Below are 24102 nucleotides of genomic sequence, written 5' to 3'. Positions count from 1 at the left end.
ATATACACCTGTAACATTTGAAAACATGATTACTTTTGGCGAACAGGTCTGTCCACCTGATGACCAAACTGGAATTTTTGTCCTATACGGAAATACCTATTCTTTGGAATAAAATATTTTTCTAATTGCACTCAGCTTGATGCCTGATTGAGAAAAAAACTGACAAGCTCAATGCCAAGTGATTGCATGGAAGACCAAATGGTTGTCTACTTAGAAAGCAGTGGCAGGATCAGTCAGAATCAGCATGGATTTATGAAGGGGAAATCATGCTTGACAAATCTGTTGGAATTCTTTGAAGAGGTAACCAGTACAGTCGACAAGGGGGAGCCAGTCAATGTGGTATATTTGGACTTTCAGAAGGCATTTAACAAAGTCCCACATAAGAGGTTATTGTGCAAAATTAAAGCGCATGGGATTGGGGGAAATGTATTGAGGTGGATAGAAAGCTGGTTGGCAGAGAGGAAACAAAGAGTAGGGATTAATGGGTCCTTTTCAAATTGGCAGGCAGTAACCAGTGGGGTACCACAGGGATTGGTGCTGGGACCCCAGCTATTCACAATATATATTAATGATTTGGATGATGTAACATCTCAAAGTTTGCAGATGATTCCAAATTAGGTGGGAGGGTAAATTGTTAAGAGGATGCAGGGATCTTACAGCAAGATCTGGACAGTTGGGCGAGTGGGCAAACCAATGACAGATGCAGTATAATTTGGATAAGTGTGAGTTAATTCATTTTGGAAGCAAAAACAGGAAGGCAGATTACTACCTGAATGGTTGTAAATTGGGAGAGGGGAGTGTGCAGCGGGACCTAGATGTCCTTGTGCACCATTCGCTGAAGGTAAGCATGCAGGTGCAGCAGACGGTAAAGAAGGCTAATGGTATGTTGGCCTTCATTGCAAGAGGTTTCGAGTATAGAAGCAGGGATGTGTTGCTGCAATTGTACAGGGCCTTGGTGAGGCCACACTTGGAGTATTGTGTGCAGTTTTGGTCTCCTTCTCTGAGGAAGGATGTTCTTGCTCTCAAGGGAGTGCAGCGAAGGTTTACCACACTGATTCCAATGACTGTCATTTGAGGAGAGATTGACTAGGTTAGGATTGTTCTCACTGGAGTTCTGAGGAATGAGGGGGGGATCTCATAGAGACTTATAAAATTCTAACAGAACTAGACAGGGTAGATGTAGGGAAGATGTTACCAATGATCGGTGTGTCCAGAATCGGAGGTCACAGCCTGAGGATTCAGGGTAAACCATTTCGGACTGAGATAAGGGACATTTTTTCACACAAAGAGTGGTGAGTCTGTGGAATTCATTACCACAGGAAGTAATTGATGCTAAAACTTTGAATATATTCAAGAGGCGGCTCGATATAGCACTTGGGGAGAATGGGAATCAAAGGCTATGGTGTCAAAGCAGGATTAGGCTATTGATTGGATGATCAGCCATGATCGTGATGAATGGCGGAGCAGGCTCGAGGGATCAAAAGGCCTCCACCTGCTCCTATCTTCTACGTACCTATGTACATGTTACACCATCTTTTCCTTTACCGCATCTTTCTTTCCCCATTGACACCAATTCAATTTTCCAAACCAGAAGCAACCAGTCTCCCAGATTCAAAGGCAATTTGTTGTTCAAACAAAGACATCCACGCCTGCCAATGCCATGCTGTGTAGCCTTGAACTGAACAATCTTTAATACCGGCTAAAATATTCAACAGAACAGCTTACAATTTATGGCCCTTTGACGATATGGTCAGCAACATGTCTTCGTGTTTGAACAGGTTGTTCTCAGAAAGAGTACAATCAATTAGGTAATTGGGTTTTATCTGCACATCAATTTAGCTTAAGTCAATAATTACTCTTCCGTGGAGATAAAGACTGGCCTGTGGACCGCTAGCAAGTTAAAAAATCAGTATCTTTACAAAGCCTTGAAGCAAATCCTTCCAGAGGACAAATGGGATAGTTAATGAGAACAAGAAACTAAATTCATGGATTATTTTTTTAAATATAAATTTAGAGTAGCCAATTCATTTTTTCCAATTAAGGGGCAATTTAGCGTGGTCAATCCACCTACCCTGCACATCTTTTGGGTTGTAGGGGCGAAACCCGGGGAGAATGTGCGAACTCCACACGGACAGTTACCCACAGCCGGGATCAAACATGGGACCTCGGTGCCATGAGACAACAGTGCTAACTGCTGCGCCACCATGCTGCCTCTAAATTCATGGATTATTAATGGTCAAAGTTCAAATGAATAACCTTTTGACTCGCTTCTCTGAAATATTTTCTTGCTTAATTACTCAGTTTAATATTTTGTCTGAAACAGTGCCTTTTGAACAATCCCATGCTGCTGAACCAATCCCACTGGATATCTGTGTGTTACTAATTATGCAAACAAATTCCGTTTTTTAACCAGTAAGAGACCTTGAAATTCTAATCACTCTTGTACAAAATGCTTTCTCAGCTTGTTGCTGAACTTCTAATTCTATGATTCTAGGGATTATGTGATTTGATGAACACTTGAAGGAATGATTGAAAATCAATCTATTAATTATCTGCATTAATTTAGATCCAGCAACGGGTCCCTCATTGCACTTTTCAAAACTAACCTATACTAAATGTATCTGATGGAGGTAGTGTCTTAACTTGCCAGGAGGACTCAATGACCTCTTCTATTGTTTCAAGGTTGCAAGACAGTTCCAGAGGTAGAAGTGCAACTCCCGAATCCTTTAAGTGCAGTTTCTCAGTATGAGTTCAGAATGACTCTTTATTTTCTTACCAGTGTAGCTTTCAGCTGCAGCAGGCACCAGTCCATACAGCTTTCCAGCTGTGTAAACATGTCCGGCATCCAATGTAACTGCATCAATGTCTTTATTCTGAAAGAAGCAAATAAATTAATCAGCACTGCAATTAATGAAAGCTTTATCAAGGAGGTTAACATAAATATAAATCTCATTATATAACTTAAGAAGAAAATATAGTAAGAGAAGTTACTTCCAAAATGAAGACTAGCCCAAATAGTTGGGAGTACCAGGAAGGAGAAAAATGTGGGTGTATTCTGCCATATATCATTAAAAAAAATTTGCGTGAGTCATTGCCTTAAGAGCTGCCTTTGGTAGGCCTAGATGTGGGTAACCTGTCACTCGGTTGATGGGTTCATCAGTGAACGAAGGTCACACCACACTTGGTCCAAGATACTCTTCATTTGCCTGTCATTGAGTTTCTTTTATGAAGCTCCATCATTGGAATCAAGCTGTGTTGATCAGTTTCACTCAGCAATTGCCCTATTGTTTTTGAACCAAGCAGCTCTTTAAAACACCAAAAGTCTGGTAATCATGAGTCCTAAAACTAACATTTTAAACTGCATTGGCAAAATTTTGATGGTGTTCTCCATTTTTTTTCTTGCCTGCTATAACCAGTTACTTAATATGGAAAAAGTTTTGAGGGTGTTTATATCTATACAGAATCTTATTGATGAAATGCCACAGATCTGGCCACAGCACTGGCCACCATTAAACATAGACATAGAAAGGAGTAGGCCACTTGGCCCTTCGAGCCCGCTCTGCCATTTAATATGATCCTGGCTGATCCTTGATCTCAATACCATATTCCCACTTTCTCCCCATACTCTTTGATGCCATTAAAATCTAAAACAATTCTCTCTCTCTTTCCTAAATATATTCAGTGGCTTGGTCTCCACAGCCTTCTGTGGTAAAGAATTCCACAGGTTCATTAAGTGAAGAAATGTTTGAGGGAAGAAATGTTTCCTCATGTCAGTCTTAAATTGTCTACCCCATATCGTCAGACTGTGTCGCTTGGTTCTAGGTTCCCCAACCAGTGAAAACATCCTTCCTGTATCTAGTAAGTTCAGCCTGGTTACAATTATATACGTTTCAATCAGATCTCCCCTCATCCTTCTAAACTCTAGGAGAGTTTCTAGATTCTCCTAGTCTGGGAAAGTAAAAAGATTGTGAAGCAAAATATTAATTAACCATTTATAATAAAAACAGAGAATGGTAGATAAATGTTTATCCAGCATTTTGTGTTTTTATGGGGCAGTACGGCGCGCACTGTTGCCTCACGGTGCCGAGGTTCCAGGTTCGATCCCGGCCCTGGGTCACTATCCGTGTGAAGTTTGCAGATTCTCTCCGTGCCTGCGTGGGTCTCACCCCCAAAACGATGTGCAGGGTAGGTCATTTGGTCACGCTAAATTGCCCCTTAATTGGGAAAAAAAAGCATTGGGTACACTTACTTTTTTTAAAATTGTGTTGTTATTTTGATTTTCAACATCTACAGGAACGGGAAACATATTTATCCTCCCACCTTAAACTTTTACAGTTAGTGGCATTGTACAGATGTGGATCCTACCTTGATCTTTTTCATGCAGTCAATGGGATTGTCACCTGACACACACTGAATTGGCGGTGTCAGGTTTTTGTTATTGAAAGCTTCCGCCATATCTCCACATTTCAGTAATTCACCTCTGGACTGTGTGCACCAGCGCAGAACATTGGGCATTCCTGTAGTAAGCAAAGCAGCACAAACATACTACTTCTCTGGTACAATCACAATTGTCTTTTTACATAACAAATGTAAAATACTTCCATTTTACGGCTTTCGAATTAGCTTCAATTCAAGCATAGCGCTGGCAAATGCATATCTCTGCACCATAAACTATCACATCGTTGCCCAAGCTCACCAAAAGAAAATGTCAAGGAGGGACTTAAAAACTGCTTCACATGAAAGAAGGGAAAAACCATTGCCTAAATCCCAGGAAATTGGCACTCAATGGACATTCGTGGCTTGCCTGTGTATCTCCTCTCTACCTAAAGCATCCCTACAGTTAAGTCCCACCTGCAGCCAGAGACTTCAATTCTCATGTATAAAGGGCAGCACGGAGGCGCAATGGATAGCACTGGGACTACGGCGCTGAGGACCCGGGTTCGAATCCTGGTTGTGTGGAGTTTGCGCATTCTCCCAGTGTCTGCGTGGGTTTCACCCCCAAAACCCAAAGATGTGCAAGCTAGGTGGATTGCCCATGCTAAATTGCCCCTTAATTGGAAAAAAAATTATAGTAATTGGGTACTCTAAATTTTTTTTTTAATTCTCATGTAGAAAAGGAGGAAATGCAGCTGAACGGTTTTAAGTTGAGATCCAGTGGAAATCTGCAAGTCCTCGGAAAATGTGCCTCTCTGTTCTGCAGTATTCCTTTGTATTGACTGAGGGAGTACCACCTGCTTGCAATTAATAGCACTCAGTCAATATCCTGATTATTAAAACAAACTCAAAAATAGATAGACAACTATAACACAGCCAATGTGTCCAAGACCAGAGCATTCAACACTTTATTTAAAAATCTGCTGGACATGTTTTGTTGTGACCACACTGGGGAGGAGAATGGAGAACTGGGGGATTAGTGGACAAATTTCAGAAAAGGAAAGCTTATGACAGGCACCTGGAACTCAACACTACAGAAAGCAGAGAGGAGTATGGACAGTGGAGAAGTGAAATCAAAAAGGAAATTTGGAAAGCAAGGGGAGTCAGAGAGCTAACAGTGCCCAGGGGATTTCCATTTTCTCATCCTCCGGGTGGGGCTGGTGGTCATCGTAGGTGGGCCTGGGGACCTAAGAATTTGCAATGAAGGGATGGTTGATGGTTATGGCTTATTCAAAGGTTGGAGGGGGTGGTCAAAGCTGGCTCCCATTAGTGTAAACCACTTGTTCGAGCTGGTGCAGTTGGATGCTATGTTTAGGGGGTGGGAGGGGAGAGGGCTGGAGAGAGTGAGTAATTTAATCACTATCATCCATGCTGGGGAAGGGGGGGGGGGTTGATTTGATTGAGGTGGACCAAATTTTGAGGGCCTGGATAAAATGGATGGGAAGGGCCTATTTACTTTAGCAGAGAGGTCAGTGACTATGAGCATAAATTTAAAATGGTTGGGAGAAATTTGGAGGGGAGATGAGGGCAAATGTTTTCATCCAGAGGGTCTCTGGAACTCACTGCCTGAAAGGGTAAAAGAGGCAGACACCCACAACTCATTTAAAAGGTGTCTGGATATGTGCCTCGAGGGGTCCATGACCTGGCAGGTCATGGACCAAATGCTGGAAAGTGGGATTAGGCTGGGTGGTTCATTTTGATGCTGGTGCAGAGACAAGGGGCCAAGTGGTCGGTTGTCAGTGCTGTAAACCTTCTATGATTCTATGAAATTTGCATTGCTGGTAAACCTGCTGCCGCTCAGTAACCGGAAGATCCAGCTCAGTGTTAGTGATTCTGAACTATCTTCCACATAAAGAAATCACTTACTGTAGCAATCAAGTCCATTCAAGGATTGTAGATATTCTGAGCCCAGCCAGGCCTGATAAGTTTGATTCTTGATGAGTACGAATTCTTTGGTGGAGTCCTTAAACAGCAAGTCTTTGCCATCATATGAATCAGAATCAAACATCATAAAGTCAGTGGAAGTAATGCCAAACTTTTTCTGAAAATAATGGAATTTTTCAAGTGAATGGTTTGATGTAATTGCCTTTCTTCAGAGTTAGATAATTCACTGCCATCAAAAGAAAAGGTGGTCTTGCCTGCATGTTGGCTCAGGGTCTACATAAATCAGTGAAATTGAAGAACATACATTTTTGTTGTTTTAACACAGGCTGACTTACAAATATACATGGAAATAGAACATTGCAATTGTATTGCTTCATGTGTGCAACACAGCAATTATTCATGTTGTTGTGCTGTTAACGCTCAAGGTGAAGCACCACTCCCAAACTTATTTTAAATGCAAATAGATCTAATTTATACTCCACATGGGGATCTACAAATGACAAAGTATAATCCCTGCCACCTTATTGCTAAAACAAAGGGCGACATGGCGGCACAGTGGTTAGCACTGCTGCCTCACGGCGCTGAGGACCCGGGTTCAATCCTGGCCCCGGTCACTGTCCGTGTGAAGTTTGCACATTCTCCCCATGTCTGCGTGGGTCTCACCCCCACAACCCAAAAACGATGGGCAGCGGAGGTGGATTGGCGACACTAAATTGCCCCATAATTGGGAAAAATATGAATTGGGTACTTTAAATTTATTTTTAAAATGTATTGCTAAAAGCTGCCTCACCTACTTGTCGTATTAACAGAATGTGAGCCGATTTGGTCTGTGCGTGGTGTTCCATATATCAGGAGGGACTTCCCCCAATTCTTTCACAAACCACCTCATCGATCAAATAACCTAACTCTTTGACATGATTTACATTGTCGTCTTCTTGATTATGTGAGCTTGGTAGACTTTCATAGTCTGCTTGCGGTTGCTCAGAAACGACGGTTTGACCTTCATGGTCTTGTTCATGCATGGTGTTCGCCAGGGAGTGTTTGCTTGCTTCCATTTTGGAGTCTTTTAACGAGCTGTCTGTGGAGGCTCGCATCACTCTCTTTGTGGAGTCTTTCATCACTCTCACTGTGGAGCATGTCATCTCTCTCTCTGTGGAGTTTTTCTGTGCTCTCTGTGTGGCATCGTCTTCGTCTTGGGTATTGCTGTCATCCAATGTATCGACGATCTGCATGGCACCATGGTGTTGGATTCATCTACCACGAGTAGATTCGTGGTGAGCTTTGAGAGTTATTTTCAATTGCTGGTTTAAGTTCAGGCATTTTTCTGTCTTCTGAGGCAAGAAAATGTGGTTTTACAGCTTTAAATATCTTGTTTTCAATTTTCAGGCATTTCCCTTTTAAGTAGGCGTGGTCCAGATCCTCAGACGTCATGACGCTCATGACGTCATGCGTAGGAATCAATCGCGCATGCACAAATCGACCTTCCTTTACTGTGCGGTTTCGTGTCCACTGCGCATGCGCGCCTTGCGCATGCGCATAACGATTTGTGACCAAAACGTTTTGAGACTGCGCATGCGCGGCTTGTGCATGCGCATAACGATCAGCAACAAGAACTTTTTCAACCGCAAAATGGGTGATTGTAACTGCGTATGCACGGCTTCTGTTTCCTGCGCATGCGCAGACGCAGTTTTCCGTCCGTTGTGGCCCCGAGACTGTAACATGTGCTCCAACGCCATTTTACAGCGGATTTCAACGTTCTTTACCTTTGAAAAGTGTAAGTTACTTCTTCCTTTCGATCTGAACTGGACCTCAGCGTTTTGTTTTTGTGAAAAATTCAAGTTACTTCTTCCTTTTGATCTCAACTGGATTTCAGCGTTTTGTCTATGTGAGAAGTTCAAGTTACTGTTTCTTTTTGATCTGTACTTTTCACTCGCGATTTCTAGACTGAACCCTTTCTGTTCTGATAGTGATTGTTTGAGTTTTGCATCACTCAGCCCCTGTGCAGTTTGGCCTCTGAGCATACAGTGCTGTTCAAATTCCATACAGTACTCTTCAAATTTTTTTTAGTATTAATTGTAAGTTGTTGCTGTCTTCAGCTTTTGAGTATTTAAAACCATTATATACTTTTCGAGCTGCATGTCCTGCGATGAGCAGTGCTATTTTCATTTTGTCTGAGGCTGCTGCTAAATCATTAGCTACGATATATATATCAAACACTTGTTTAAATCTTTTCCAGTCATTACTTTCATTACCGGTTAAGTCCAGCTGAGGTGGGGTTCCAGCCCACATCATCGAATAAGCGAGGTCTTCCCAAGTCCAATGCCCGGTAGGAGTTCTTCTTGCCATTTTGGTCTTTCTGTGTCTGCAGCTAAGTTGTCTTGTAGTAAGCGTCTGAAGCCACTCCTGGTAACCATGTGTTGTTCCTTGTGTCTTAATAAAGCTCGTAGTCTCAAAGTTGGAGTAGATGCTTTATTGTGAATTCGTTCTGTCTCCAGAGCTTAACTTACGGCTACCTCAAATGCTGCCTGCCTGTGTCTGTATCTTGCTACCAGTTCTCCCTTCCGTGAAGTGTGTCCTCACTTCCTGTCCCTCTGTATTTATAGCTCTCCCGTGCTCCCTCTAGTGCTTGCTCAGTTGTATTGCATCTACACTGATACACAATCACCACAAGCAGGACATCAGTAAAATATTAAAGATTAAATCCGAATTTTTATGTACGGAAGCGGCGAGGTTATGAGTGTGCAATGTCATTACTTGGGAAAACCGAAAAGAAATTGGGAGACTGCAGGTCGGCATGGTGGTTAGCACTGCTGCCTCACGATGCCGAGGACACAGCTTCGATCCCGGCCCCAGGTCACAGTCGTGTGGAGTTTGCACATTCTCCCGTGTCTGCGTGAATCTCACCCTCACAACCCAAAGATGTGCAGGGCAGGTGGATTGGCCACAATAAATTGCCCCATAATTGGGGGGAAAAAAGAATTGGATACTCTAAATTTTTTTTTAAAAATTGGGAGACTGCAGTTGTAATGTGACTGGACTGGCAAACTAGAGGCCTAGACAAATGATCTGGGGGCACATGGGTTCAAAGATCGCACCGTGGCAGCTGGTGGAATTTAATTGTCGATGATTTGTGGCACAATGGTCAGAACTGCTATCTCACCGTACCAGGGGCCGAGGTTAAAATCCACTCTTGTGTGACTGTGGAGTTTGTGTGGAGTTTGCTCCCCGTGTATGCGTGGCTTTCCTCTGGTGCTTCGCTTTCCTCCCACAGTTCAAACATGTGCAGGTTAGGTGGATTGGCCATGATAAATTGCCCCTTAGTGACCAAAGGATGTCCAGGTTAGGTCAGGTTACGGGGATAGGGCAGGGTAGTGGGCCTGGGTAGGGCCTATTTCAAAGGGTTGGTACAGACTCGATGTGCCGAATGGTCTCCTCCTGCACTCTATGGATTCTATGAAATTCTGACATCTAGAAATATTGGGCGCGTTTCTCTGCACTCACGACGGGGCGGAGAATAGCGGGCGGCGCAAATTTTTACGGCGACGCTGGTCCGACGCCCTCCCGCTATTCTCCCCCCCCCCACACGAATCGCTGCTCGCCATTTTTTTACGCCGAGCAGCGATTCTCCCCTGGCCGATGGGCCGATTTCCAAGGCCTTTACGGCCGTTTTCACGAATTTGAATACACCTGCTATACAAGTTCATGAAAACGGCGCCAAAGTGCAGTTCTGCACAACCATGCCACCGATTGGCACGGCCGCACCACGGCCGTGCCAAGGGTGGCATGGGCCCGCGATCGGTACCCACCGATCGCGGGCAGCGGGTACTTACCCCGCGCACTCTTTCTCCCTCCTCCGCCCCGCAGGATCAGTCCGCGGGGCGGCTGAGGGGCATTACGGACCGCGCATGCGCGGGTCTGACGCAAATGCGCGATGAAGTCATCCGCGCATGCGCGGGTTGGAGCCGTCCAACCCGCGCATGTGCGGCTGACGTCATCGTGCGCGTCAGCCGCCGTGAATCTTGGCGGCCGGGTTTAGCGAACGTTCGCTAAGCCCGCGCTGCCGTTCTTCCCGGGGCCGCGATGCTAGCTCCAACCGGGGGGGGTGAATCGGGTCCCGGGAACGGGCTTTAAGGCTGACATGAAACACGGCCGGTTTCACGGCAGTCTTTACGACTCTCCGCATTTGCGGAGAATCGCGCCCATGGCGTCAAAAGTTGAACAGACATTTTCAAACTGGTGAAATCAACTGTTTTTAAATACAAGGATGGAAGACTCGGGTATGAGAGTGTGGGCGATGCTGCGGGAGGAGGGGAGGGAAAGATGCAGAGTCCACATCCAGCTGATTTGCTTCAACGCCAGATATGATCTTGATTTGGGCAGATATTGACATTTCAAAAATGATATTGGATCAAATTCCTGAGGCTCAATTCCATGCTACATTCCATCAATGATTTGGGTAAACTAACATAGAGTGGGTCCCGAAGGTTGGCCAGTGTGGGTCCCGAAGGTTGGCCAGTGTGGGTCCCGAAGGTTGGCCAGTGTGGGTCCCGAAGGTTGGCCAGTGTGGGTCCCGAAGGTTGGCCAGTGTGGGTCCCGAAGGTTGGCCAGTGTGGGTCCCGAAGGTTGGCCAGTGTGGGTCCCGAAGGTTGGCCAGTGTGGGTCCCGAAGGTTGGCCAGTGTGGGTCCCGAAGGTCGGCCAGTTTGGCGAAAGTGGGGCCCATGAATAAAAGTTTGAAAAGCACCTTTTTAAGTAACAAGTGGTTGGGGTTTGGAATCCATTCACTGCCTGATGGAGTGATGGAAACAGATGGAATCGTAGCTTTCAAAAGGGAATTGGACAAATACTTGGACAGATAAAACTTGCAAGGTATACGAGGAGAATAGGATTAACTGAACCACTGTTCAAAAAGCAGGCAGACGGTTGACAGGCCAAATGGCCTCCTCCTGTGTTGCACACTTCTATGATGTCAATAAGTGGAGCTAATTTATGAAAAGAAAACAGCTTTGTTGGGCCAAATTGGCTTTTCCTAAACAAACATTCTTGTGATGTATGCCCAAATCCAACAATCTTTTTATTATTATACCAAGGTTTACGGTCTTAACTTAACACATTAATGAATTCCTCAATTTCTGAAGTACGGTATCACTTGTGTGCTTTTCGTATTCTTTCTGCAAAGAATCGCCTAATTTTCTCTTGTTCGTAAATACTTATTTAGAGGTTTTTAAAAAAATGTTATTTAATTTTATAAATAGGCTCTATCGGTAGAAAGGCTTTATACCTGAGCAGCATCCAGAGCATTGAAGACAGATGTTCCATCAGTATCCGATCTGACTACAACTGCATGGGCAGGCACTCTGGCAAGGTGGCATGCCTTCCAATCTGTTACATCAGCACGGCTTCCATCACGACACAGAAGCTGATAGTCGCTCGAATTGAGGATTTTTGCCCATGCCATGGGATTTTTTCCTGTAAAACAGTTTATTGCCGTCATTGGCCAAATCAAACTATCTATAAAATTCTAACAGGAGTAGACAGGGTAGATGCAGGAAGGATGCTCCTGATGGTGGGTGTGTCCAGAACCAGGGGTAACAGTCTGAGGATATGGGGTCGACCGTTTAGAACAGATAGGAGGTGAAAATTCTTCACCCAGCGAGTGGTGAGCCTGTGGAATTTATTACGACAGGAAATCGTTGAGGCCAAAACATTGTATGTTTTCAAGAAGCAGTTAGATATAGCACTTGGGGCGAAGGAGATCCAAGAGATGGGGGGAAGCAGGATTAGGCTATTGAGTTGGATGATCAGCCTCCTCCTGCTCCTATTTCCTGTGGTTCTATGTGCTCCACATAATTCACATTTCTAAATTACCGACGCAGTTACAATTTAGAGCAGCCAAGTAAAATTTGTAGCTGCGATTGTTACATTTGCTGAGTCTGTAATACAAAGAGCAGCAACTCATCAGTGCTGCCTAAATCAGCACTCGTTTGATCATACTTCAGTGTAATGCCTGCCATTCTTTGACACCAAATGCCTAACATTGGCTCAAATGCGATTGACCTGAGCTCAAGTGCTCTACCACTTAAGCAGAGAGATTACATCAATCCCAAATCTGTTGTTAAGGAGTAAAATCAAGCATTTCACAAGCTTGGGAAACAAAGCAAAGTCAGGAGTGGGGGGGGGGGGGGGGGGGGGGGGGAGAGAGAGAGAGAGAGAGAGAGAGACGAAGAACAAGTAATCCTTGAACAAACTCACAGCTGTCCTAGTGACACAATTACAAACAGTCATTTTCCAGTACCACTGTGTGCCAAGCCTCAGCCAGGCACAGCCCCAGTGCTCTTGTGTATGTTACATAAGGGCTTATAACATTTCTGCCATACATCAGATCTTCAGGCTGTGCTAACACAGATTCTGAATGAGTTGGCCAAGTGTTTTTCTTTCAAGAACTCTGGAAGCAGGTGCAACCCGGACAGCCCTTCACTGACAGTAACAAGCATTAGAATTCGTAGCAAAAAAAACTTCAGATAAGGACCCTACACATCAAGAGTATAATCAAAATAGGGCTACCATAATGCTTTTGATGCAGATTTATAAAGCAAAGTGCTCCAATGGCAACTGCGTCAGGCCATGAACATCCCATGATTTGTTCTTACCCTAGAAGACTTCTGATCATACCTTTGCTATCATCCAACCATCGGATACAGAAACGGCTCTTTGTTCTCTGGACAAGAATTTTAACCGAGCGAAGTTGACAAGGTGATCTCTCCTTTCATATAAGATACAGGATATGATCACATGACAAGTCTGACCATGTGATGTCAGCAACTGTCATTTCATTGATCTCACGATGGACTGGGTCTCTGTGTTTGAGTTTTGTTTGTGCTTTTGTGCCAACAGCTGTTGCGTGCAAAGTTACAACAACCAGGAGGCCATCGGGTGAGCAGACAAAGAAGTGAAATCTAGGGCTAGGCCAGGGAAGAGGGGAAACCATATATGGAGGGAGCCATTCACAAAGGGAAAGTCAGAGATGGCAGAAACTTGGGATCCGCCAGCAACTAACAATAGTTCACAAAAATTGCAACGATAAGTAGTAGTAAGACCGAAATCACTCAAATTTCCCTTGAAACCAGTATTAACATAATAGATCACTAAAAATCCACAGCTTCAGGCGGCACGGTGGTGCAGTGTTAGCACTGCTGCCTCACGGTGCTTAGGACCCAGGTTCGATCCCAGCCCCGGGTCACTGTCTGTGTGGAATTTGTACATTCTCCCAGTGTCTGTGTGGGTCTCACCCCCACCAACCCAAAGATGTGCAGGTAGGTGGACTGGCCATGCTAAATTGCCCCTTAATTGAAAAAAAAAGAATTGGGCACTTAAATTTATTTTTAAAAATTAAAAACTAAAAATCCATATTCTATTAGTAATAGGTGTAATACCCCAAAGTCTATCTATATCTAATAGGAACAGAGGGACAGGTAGTATTGAGGAAGCGGGGGGGGGGGGGGGGGGGGCTGCAGAATGACTTGGACAGGTGAGGAGAGTGGGCAAAGAAGTGGGAGATGGAATACAATGTGGAGAAGTGTGAGTTTATGCACTTTGGAAAGAAGAATGGAGGCACAGACTATTTTCTAAATGGGAAAATGGTTAGGAAATCAGAAGCACAAAGGGACTTGGGAGTCCTAGTTCAGATTCTCTGTGTAGGTTCAGTATGCAGTTCGGAAAGCAAATGCAATGTTAGCATTCATGTCAAGAGGGCTAGAGTACAAGAGCAAGGATGTACTTCTGAGGCTGTATAAGGCTGTGGTCAGATCCCATTTGGAGTATTGTGAGCAGTTTTGAGCCCCATATCTAAGGAAGGATGTGCTGGCCTTGGAAAGGGTCCAGAGGAGGTTCACAAGAATGATCCCTGGAATGAAGAGCCTGTCGTATGAGGAACGGTTGAGGACTCTGGGTCTGTACTCGTTGGAGTTTAGAAGGATGAGAGGGCATCTTATTGAAACTTATAGGATACTGCGAGGCCTGGATAGAGTGGACATGGAGAGGATGTTTCCACTTGTATGAAAAACTAGAACCAGAGGACCACAACCTCAGACTGAAGGATTGATCCTGTAAAACAGAGATGAGGAGGAATTTCTTCAGCCAGAGGGTGGAAAACTGTGGAACTCTTTGTTGCAGAAGGCTATGGAGGCCAAATCACTGAGTGTCTTTAAGACAGAGATAGATTTGATTATAAGGAGATCATGGGTTATGGGAGAAGACAGAAGAATGGGGAAGAAACATATCAGCCATGATTAAATGGCGGAGCAGACCCGATGGGCCGAATGGCCTAATTCTGCTCCTATGTCTTATGGTCTTATTATGATCTTATGGAACCCTATCATCCACTGATATTCACCAGAATCTCCTTGCACTGCACAAAGTGCAATCTGGTTCCCTTGTGGAGAACAGTTTAACAGTTCTGACATCTCTCCCTGTCCTTTTAGACTTTGGTTTGGATTCAATTTATGTGTGAAAATGAAAACTCTGAAGTGGAGGCCTCAGTTAGAGATGATTTATGTATAGACTTCACTCCCCAGAATGGTGCCTGCACAAACTAATCTGAATCAAAGTAAGATCACACAGAAGGGCTGTGAGTTTGATGTTTGGGGCAACAGACAGGGGACACATCGTCCTAAAGCACATTCCGGGTGTAAGACAATCAGTGAGAAAGGACATGGGAGCTTGCAAGTATGTTTTAAACTTAAAGTTAGCAGAGGAAACATAAAGAGACTACAGATGTGTTCATACCAAGGCAGGCCAGCAGCACGGTTCAATTCCCGTACCAGCCTCCCCGAACAGGCGCCGGAATGTGGCGACTAGAGGCTTTAAGCAGTAACTTAATTGAAGCCTACTTGTGACAATAAGCGATTTTCATTTCAATCATCTTTGAATATCATAATATGATACCATTCCTTTAACAGACCAAGCACAATGGAACAGAATATAGAAAGTTACACTGTTACTCACCATCTGTATTCTCTGGCACAGTAGAATGTTTAACAAAGGCAATATCACCCTTTTGTTCAGCTAGGCACCTGAAGTGAAAGAGGGGTACGTTTAAATAGCCAGGTACAGGTAAAATGTATGTTGATGATAAGATGTCAAAGCTGTACCAAATGATACAGCTGGATGTTGTTATTCCAGCAGCTACCCCACCCTTTCATCTCCAAACTAAACCACCCACGAAAGTAACAATCAGCATCCAGAACAAAATATTTTGGAAAACGTTTCTTTATCGAACAAGGATCAATATTCAAGAGCTTGTGGGCGATGTGTTTACATTAAATAACATTTTTCCACCAGCGCCATTTGCTGCTAATTACACAACTGTAACCTGGGGAGTAAGGAGCGGAGTTGTGCACAGTATTGATACCAGCGGGAGGAGGTAAGCGGGGAACAGTCAGGGACGGAATTCTCTGAAAATGGTCCCCATGCCCGTGTGAAAACGGGCGCAAATCTCTTGAAATTTCTCGAAAGTTGTACTTTGAAAACTCATGCACTCAAGGTTTCACTGTGTGCTACAGCATGATGCAGTGCAGCAGAAAGCTTCAATCTCCACCTCTCTGCTGAGTTCCTGATCTCAGTCTGTTCACTAGGAGGCGGAAAATTAGATAATAAAATCACTATTGGGCTACCTAGAAGTTCACTGCAGAGAGGTATTGGCAAAGGCTGACACTAGATCATCCAGATGTTCTTTAACTGCTGCTTGTATGATCCCAGTGTGAAAAATAAAAATAATTCGAACCAACTTTTATCCAGGCTAAGTTTCTCAATGATGTACTTGAGGCTGGTAAATCACTTCAAAAAATATTTATGTCTTGCCTCATGTTTTGAGGGTCTGGATAATCAGCTCAATACTCAATATTACTCAATCACCTAAAGTGCTTCACAGGTCAGCAGCATGGTATTCCATGCAGAGGAACATAAGTATGAATAGAACAGGGAAATATAGTGGGTGCCAAAGATCCTCCAAGGCAGCCAAGAACAAAAGCCGGTTTAGCTTGCTGTTTTGGCAAATGGAGTTGAAGTCCACACTTGGGTCAATTGCTCTGAGGCTCACTTAAATGCTGATTGCCATTTCAAATTGGGTTCATGAAGGAAGCTACTACTTTGGTCACAAGCCCTTGCCTTAACAGTAACCCACTATTTGAAAATTAAGAAGATACGGATGTGGATTCACAAGCACGACTTAAAGGGATACCCTCCATTCATGTTTACTTGGTACTGATGCTGTGAAAAGGACCTCAGGACCATTTCTAGCACATTTCACCGGCACTCCAACAATATTCTGTTAATTCCTTATGACTTCTTAAAGAGATTGAGTGCTGTCCTACTCCACTTTATAGGATCACTAGAGTGCTTGGTCATCAGCATCTTGCTAGGTGTCTGCAGGAGGGATCGGAGGGCATGAGCCCAGGCAAATCTGCATCAACTGCTGCAGCAGAGAACAGGATGCTGAGGAGGATGAGATGGCATCCTTCCCTTCTGCACAGACAGGACAGCCCTCCTTCTCTGGATGGGCTTCTGTCACCAGGATCTCTGATGTCACATCCAAAGACCTGTTAGCACTGTCCCTTTAAGCCACCCAGCAGTTTGCCAGTGTGTGCTCCCAGCACACTCTGCACCTCGAGTGGAAGTAGATGCCAGGAACCTACGTACACAGCTTCGTGCACATTATACCTATTCAGCACCGAGTGCTAAACCTTCAAGTTTCTGGTTTAGCACCTGCTGTCAAAATCAGCAATTAGGAACCAAAACCACACGCTAAAACCTTTTTCAAAAACCTTGACTTATTAGCACAGAGCCTGCTTACTGCCTATTTTCACCCGTTGGCTAAAATAACCCCAGTTGGCCTGGCAGATTCTAGAATAAGTCATAGCCCACTACATATCACATTTTGTAACACCACATTACTGCTTCTCTTGTTGAGAGAATTTTGAGTGCAAATTCTTTGTCATATTAACCCTGCAATAACTGAGCTACAGTCATTAAACCAAAGGTTTGATCAAAGCTTTTTTGCCATCATCATTTCATAACAGTTTTGTGGTGCACTAGCCGTCAGGATAAATTAATTTATTCCCTCTGAGTGAAACATGCAATGAGATAAACCTTATTTTACCAACACTGAAGGTAACCCATCAGTAGTATTGACATGGAATCAGCTAACTAAATATACCTGGGGCTGGTTTAGCACACGGCTAAATCGCTGGCTTTGAAAGCAGACCAGGGCAAGCCAGCAGCAGGGTTCAATTCCTGTACCAGCCTCCCCAAACAGGTACCAGAATGTGGCGACTAGGGGCTTTTCACAGTAACTTAATTTGAAGCCTACTTGTGACAATAAGCGATTTTCCTTTCATTCATTAGAGATGGGACTGAACCTGGGAACTTGCACTACACCCATTAGGCAAGTAAAAGGGATCATTCTTATGATCTTATCTAACATACTGTCAAGTGCTTTACATGGTTGTGAAGCTATTTGATACAGTTAACAATAAACAAACAGGTGTTGAAATTTTATACCTGAATGCCCCATCGTCGCCAAAATATCTCTCGTTAGCATTGTCTGCACATTTGTTGTCGCCTTTTTCATCACCGACACACAACTGGCAAAGACTTGATGGGAAATTGATCTGTTGTGCTCCAGGGATGCAACTTTGAGTGAAAAACTCACTCACAGCTGAAAAGAAGCAGGATAAATAATTAAGCAGTAGTGATCAGGCTTGGAAGGACAGTTGATAGCCCACCTTGAATCAATATCTTCTGTCAAGAATTGAAATTGGATCAAGAATTTTGTTGCACAAACTTCAGTCAGATTTTTTGTCGGATGACGGAATAAAGCTGCCAGACAAAGACTTAAAAGAAAATGGCGGGTAATCTTACACTTTATCACAAGGTGGGAGACAAGCTATCATAAATGGGTTATTCAATTTATACGCTGCCTGATGGTTTTTTTATCTTTGCTCCCTAACTTACAGAGGATCAATGTCAAGTTCCTGGGTGCCTAACAAATAGTGATGATTGCGTATATTTTCATTTCATAGACATAAACTTGGTTTAACTGATCGACTAAATGAGAGGTATTATGTTATGTCAGGTTCCACCCATTTAGCCACCATTCCAATGTTACCAATATATTTTATTTTGCACCAGCAGTGCCCACCAGTTTGTTGTTTGTTATATTATCCTTAGGTCTCAATTACAGCAGACAGATATTCACACATTTGCCCAGTCTTTACACTCAAAAAACTTTCGATCATCCATTGTCCATTTAGTTTTTTTGAAATTTAGAGTACCCAATTCATTTTATTTTCCCAATTAAGGGGCAATTTAGCATGGCCAATCCACCTAGCTTGCTCATCTTTTGGGTTGTGGGGGCAAAAACCCACGCAAACACGGGGAGAATGTGCAAACTCCACACGGATAGTGACCCGGGATCGAACCAGGGTCCTCGGCGCTGTGAGGCAGCAGTGCTAACCACTGCTCCACCTTACCACCCCCTGATGTAAGATTATTGACCTGAAATGTTAACTCTGAACATTTCAGAATTTGTATTTTTAAGATTTGCAGCAATATTTTGAGATACATTTGAAGCTTTTCTCTTGGTATTGTTTTTTTTTTGTTTCTTTTCACCTTTTTGGTCAAAAGATTTTGTGTTCAGTGTTCTGGGACTATCATATTTTTGGTATATTCACTATACTGGGATAATGGCTTTTCCATTAGTGAGTCTTTGAACAGGCTGGTGAATAGTCTCCTCACCATCAGGCAGCGTATAAATTGAATAACCCATTTACGATAGCTTGTCTCCCACCTTGTGATAAAGTGTAACATTACCCGCCATTTTCTTTTAAGTCTTTGTCTCGCAGCTTTACTCCGTCATCCGACAAAAAATCTGACTAAAGTTTGTGCAACAAAATTCTTTTTGTGGAAGTTTTCTTCTGAACTCGGATGACGTATTTTACCTTTTCTAGTCTGAGAACGTCTGGTCGATCAGACAGCGAGTCTGCAGCCTTGGATGGCACCACCAGCCGAGCAGGAGTTTTTGGCAGGAAATAAGGGAGACAACGAATAGGGGGTCTGTCCCTCTCTCCATAAAGAGCTCCGGCTGTTCCGATACCCCAAGGACCTACCACTAGTGGGCACAGCTCCACCCTCATCCCCACAACTTTGGACATGGCCCAAACAAGGTTGTCCAGTACCCGACAAGACCTGTGGGTGTGGTTGCCCGGGCCTCCCTGTTCACATTTGTCCTCCAACTCTGGGAAAAACCCGCTTGCTGAGGTTATTCATGAAAGCCCCGCTTTCTCACACTTGCCCATCTGTGGTAATCCTCAGGTTAAATCACCACCGGTCAGCTCTCCTCCTCAAAACAAAAAAAACAGCCTATGGTCATCTGGGACTATGGCGCATTCACTTCATTCGGCAGAGACTGTTTCCTGCCTTCACATTTGTCTTGACAACTACTGAATATTTGTTATCCAGTCGAATTATGTCCAGTTGAAAAATATGTGTGGCCATTCCCAAAGTTACTAACATTTTAGCTCCATGTGTGGCCCTATACCTTTAAGGATGTCTTTAAATGTAGCCATCAGCTTTGTATCTTTAAGAATTGTTTACATGCAAGTTCCTCATCTCCTTTGTAATGAACTCTTAACGGAAGGCTCAATATGGGCCAAGATCTCACCCATATTATATGACTGAAGTTGAACCTGTAAAATCAGACAATATCAGCGTGCTCACACCTCAATTAGTGATCAGAGGCCTAATCATTTCCCTGATGTGTTGCTGGTCAGTCACTGAGAAAGATATTAGAAATGATAGGGAAATTCTTCTTTGCCCAATGATGTAAAGGCTCTTGAAGCCAAGTGCTAAGTCTTTTATCAATAGTGTTGCATTTTTAAAAAATGTTGTTATATAAGAGGATTAATCATATCTGAAAAGTGCAATGGTTAAATACTGTGCCTAAAGGGGAAAGTGTGAGAAAATGTAATTGTAGAAAATTAGGCAAAGCGGAATAGATGAAGACGGAGATAAGGAAAAGGACACATATGCAGAGCAAGAGTGGGTAATGGAGAGAGACAAAATGACACAAAAGATTGTCAGAAAGAGGCAGGCAGCAAGATACAAATAGAATGAAGTAGGCAGATTGACAGAGACAGAAGGCGACGGAGGAGCGATACAAATAGAAAAACATGGTTATAGAGTAGTTGATCAGGGAGCGAGAGGGAGATGCAGAGTGAAAAAGACGAGAACAAACAGAAAATGCAATCCACCGACACTGTCATTGAGAATCAATTACTACAGCTTTACCTTGTGGAATGTTACAACCCATTACAGACATTTTTCCTGTCTTAATCAGATAGCCAACAGGAGCATTCCACCCTGCTGCTTTATTATATCCAGTGTGACAGGATTTTAGTCTTTTCAGATTGTTGATCGTGATTGAAGTGTCTGATTTTCTGACAACAGCCACTGCATAATAATAGGTTCCAGCTTCTAAAGAAGCAAGAAAGAAACAGAAAATATAATAGCGCCAATATCAGTCCAAATAAATCACACAAACTATTGGAATGTATCAGAATTTTACCGGTGCAACTCAGTGCCACACCAAATATTGTTTTATACCCACAAAACTATTGTGAGATCTCAGATATAGTTAAAATCTCTTCACCCCGTCCCCTGTCCCAAATATAAATGAATTTATAAACAAACCCAATTCTCTTAGAGATTCGCCTACAGCTCTCAAGACTTTTTTTCACAAAAAGGAGAAAAACAAAAAAGTTAAAGGAGCATGTTTGCTGAAGTATCTCTGATGTGGAGATGCCGGCGTTGGACTGGGGTGAGCACAGTAAGAAATCTTACAACACCAGGTTAAAGTCTCAAACACGAGCTTTCGGAGCACTGCTCCTTCCTCAGGTGAATCAGTATCTCTAAACAGCCAGCCTTGGAACCATCCACTTCAGGTTTTAACATAGCGCCTCATGCCCACAACCCAAAGATGTGCAAGGTAGGTGGGTTGGCCACGCTTAATTGGGAAAAAAAGGTTTTAACATAGGAGGGTGGGTGGAAGGGATTGTTTGGGCATGGGCAACTAAGCAGGAAACCAAGCCACCGCAGGGAGGCAGATTTCTCATTCAAATATTTGAATTAACCCCAGACATCGGGAAACCCGTCAGCTAAAGGGGGGTGAAGACTGCTTGTGGGCCATCAGGAACTAGAGTGCGTGTAAGACTACTTGAGAGGGGAGACAGGAACCAGCTCTGCTGGTATGGGCTTGGAGTCACAATTAGGACAGACTGGGTAAAGCTAGCAGTGTTCCTAACATAAAGGACGTTAGGAAACCAACAGTAATATTTATTGTGATCCTACAGATTCATAATCACTGCTACTGGTGCCAGCCTTTCATTTCCAGATTTACTGCCATGATATAGTTTGAACTCAGGTTTGCTGGATTATAAACTCACATTGCTGGATTGTTAATCCAGTAACAAGACGAGCCCCAATCAGCTCCTGACCATATCAGCCTTAGTCCAAACATAGACAGAAAGTGATGAACTCGAACTCAAGTGACGAGGTGAAAGTGACTGCCCTTGACATCAATGCAGCATCTGACGGAGTGTGGCATCAAGAAGCCGCAGTAAAACTGGAACCAATGGTAATCAGTGGGAATTCTCTACACTGGTTGGTGTCATATCTAGGGTCCTAGGGCCCACCCATTTTTAGCTGCTTCATCAATGATCTTCCCTCCACCATAAGATCAGAAGTGGGGATAATTGCACAATGTTCACCATTGTTCACAACCCCTCAGATACTAATGCAATTGTGTCCATATGCAGCAAGACCTGGACAAAATTAAGGATTGGGCTGGTAAGTGACAAGTAACATTTGCGCCACACAAGTGCCGGGTAATGATGATCTCCAACAAGAGGAAATCCAACCATCTCCCCTTGTTAGTCAATTGCATTACCGTCGCAGAATTCCCCCATTGTCAAAATCCTGAGGGTTAGCATTGACCAGAAACTGAACTGGACTGTGACTACAAGAGCAGGTCAGAGGCTGGGAATTCTGCAGAGTAACTCACCTGACTCACCAAAGCCGTCCACCATCTACATGGAATAAGTTAGGAGCAGCGCCGGCCCTAGGGTTGCTGGCGCCCTGGGCAAGCTGAACTTCAGCGCCCTCGGGGAGGGGGGGGGGGGGTTCGGGGGGGGGGGGGGGGGGTGGGGGGGTTCGGGGGGGGGGGGTCAGGGGGGCGGGGTCGGGGGGCGGGATCGGGGGGGCAGGGCCGAGGGGGGGGGCGGGGGCGGACAGAGGGGGGACGGGGGGTTCAGGGGGGCGGGGTCAGGGGGCGGGGTCAGGGGGCGGGGTCAGGCCAGGGGGGGGGGCGGGGGCGGACAGAGGGGGACGGAGGGGGGGGCGGACGGAGGGGGGGGGGCGGGAGGGCGGGAGCGGGGAAGGCGGGAGCGGGGGGGCGGAGGGGGCCGCCCTGGGGGAGGGCGGCCACCGCGCATGCGCTGGTTGGCACCGGCCCAACTGCGCATGCGCGGGACCCGAGTCTCTGGCGCCCCCTAGCACATGGCGCCCCGGGCGACTGCCCGAGTTGCCGGTACCTTGGGCCGGCCCTGGTTAGGAGTGTGATGGAATGCTATCCATTTGCCTGGATGAGTGCAGCTTCAACAACTAGAAGCTCAATACCATCCAGGGTAAAGCAGCCCGCTTGATTAGCACCCCATCCCACACTTTCTACATCCACTTCCTTAATTCTTGACAGACTGTGGCTGGAGTGTCTACCATTTACAAAATGCACTGCAGCAACTCACCAAGGTTCCTTGGACAGTACCATCTAAACCCACATCACGACCACCTAGGACAAGAGCGGCAGATACATGGGAACATCACCATCTGCAAGTTCCCCTCCAAGTCACTCTACCATCCTGACTTGGAAATATATCACTGTTTCTTCACTGTCGCTGGGTCATATTCCTGGAACTCCATCCCTACCAGCACTGTGGGTGTACCTACACCACATGGACTGCAGCAGTTAAAGAAGGCAGCTCACCACCACCTTCTCAAAGGCAACAAAAATGCTGGCCTAGCCAGCAAAGCCCACATCCCGTGAAAGAAACTAAACAGAACCACATTACCATACTCATTATGAATGGTATTAATCACTGGGTCTCTATGTGCTGTACCTTGATCATAGGTCTCACCAACGACAGGCTTTAGTTTATGCTCCTTTGCAGCCTGATAGAGAGTCACACCGTCCATTGACACTGCATCTGCTTCTTTGTTCTGATAAATGATTGTAGAAAGTTACCAGTTAAATAAATAATTTTGAAAACATTATTTTAATATGTTCAACAAGCATCAACCAGCAGCATCATACTATATAACGAAACAGAGCTAGTATTCATAAAGCAACTTTCATCAACTCAGAACATGCCAAAGCACTTTTGAAGTGTATTCACTGCTGTGATGTAGAATGCACACCAGTCAAACTGCCCGCACAAGGTCGCACAATGAGCAGATATTTGTTTTCAATGGTTGAGGGAGAAATGTTGACTAGGATCTTCTTCAGAAGAGTGCGGTGAGATATTCTTGAACCATTCTAGAAGACAGGCAGGCAGGCCTCACTCTAACATTTTAATTATGCATCACAATCCCCTTACTTGAATTCAGCAGCCATTCAATTTAGCCCTATTAATTCTAGGAGGCAAGGACACAAAGTCCTTCAGCTTTTACTGTTTTTGTTC

General features: G+C 44.4%; 1 protein-coding gene across 1 annotated transcript in view; it reads right to left on the bottom strand.

Moving 5' to 3' along the window:
* The window catches only part of LOC119975980 (melanotransferrin-like), a 63812-nt gene that overhangs the window by 22647 nt on the left and 17063 nt on the right, over window positions 1-24102 (bottom strand). The window contains exons 3-10 of the mRNA XM_038815982.1: window positions 23542-23641; window positions 20660-20845; window positions 17873-18029; window positions 15320-15387; window positions 11598-11785; window positions 6301-6475; window positions 4366-4517; window positions 2777-2873 (exon numbers count right to left, since the gene is read on the bottom strand). Coding sequence (XP_038671910.1) covers window positions 2777-2873; window positions 4366-4517; window positions 6301-6475; window positions 11598-11785; window positions 15320-15387; window positions 17873-18029; window positions 20660-20845; window positions 23542-23641 — 1123 coding nt within the window. The remainder of the gene's footprint in view (window positions 1-2776; window positions 2874-4365; window positions 4518-6300; window positions 6476-11597; window positions 11786-15319; window positions 15388-17872; window positions 18030-20659; window positions 20846-23541; window positions 23642-24102) is intronic.

The sequence above is a fragment of the Scyliorhinus canicula genome, chromosome 13 (assembly GCF_902713615.1).
Source record: "Scyliorhinus canicula chromosome 13, sScyCan1.1, whole genome shotgun sequence".
NCBI lineage: Eukaryota > Metazoa > Chordata > Chondrichthyes > Carcharhiniformes > Scyliorhinidae > Scyliorhinus > Scyliorhinus canicula.
Note: the sequence above shows the minus strand (reverse complement) of the source record. Positions and strands in the feature narration are given on the sequence as shown.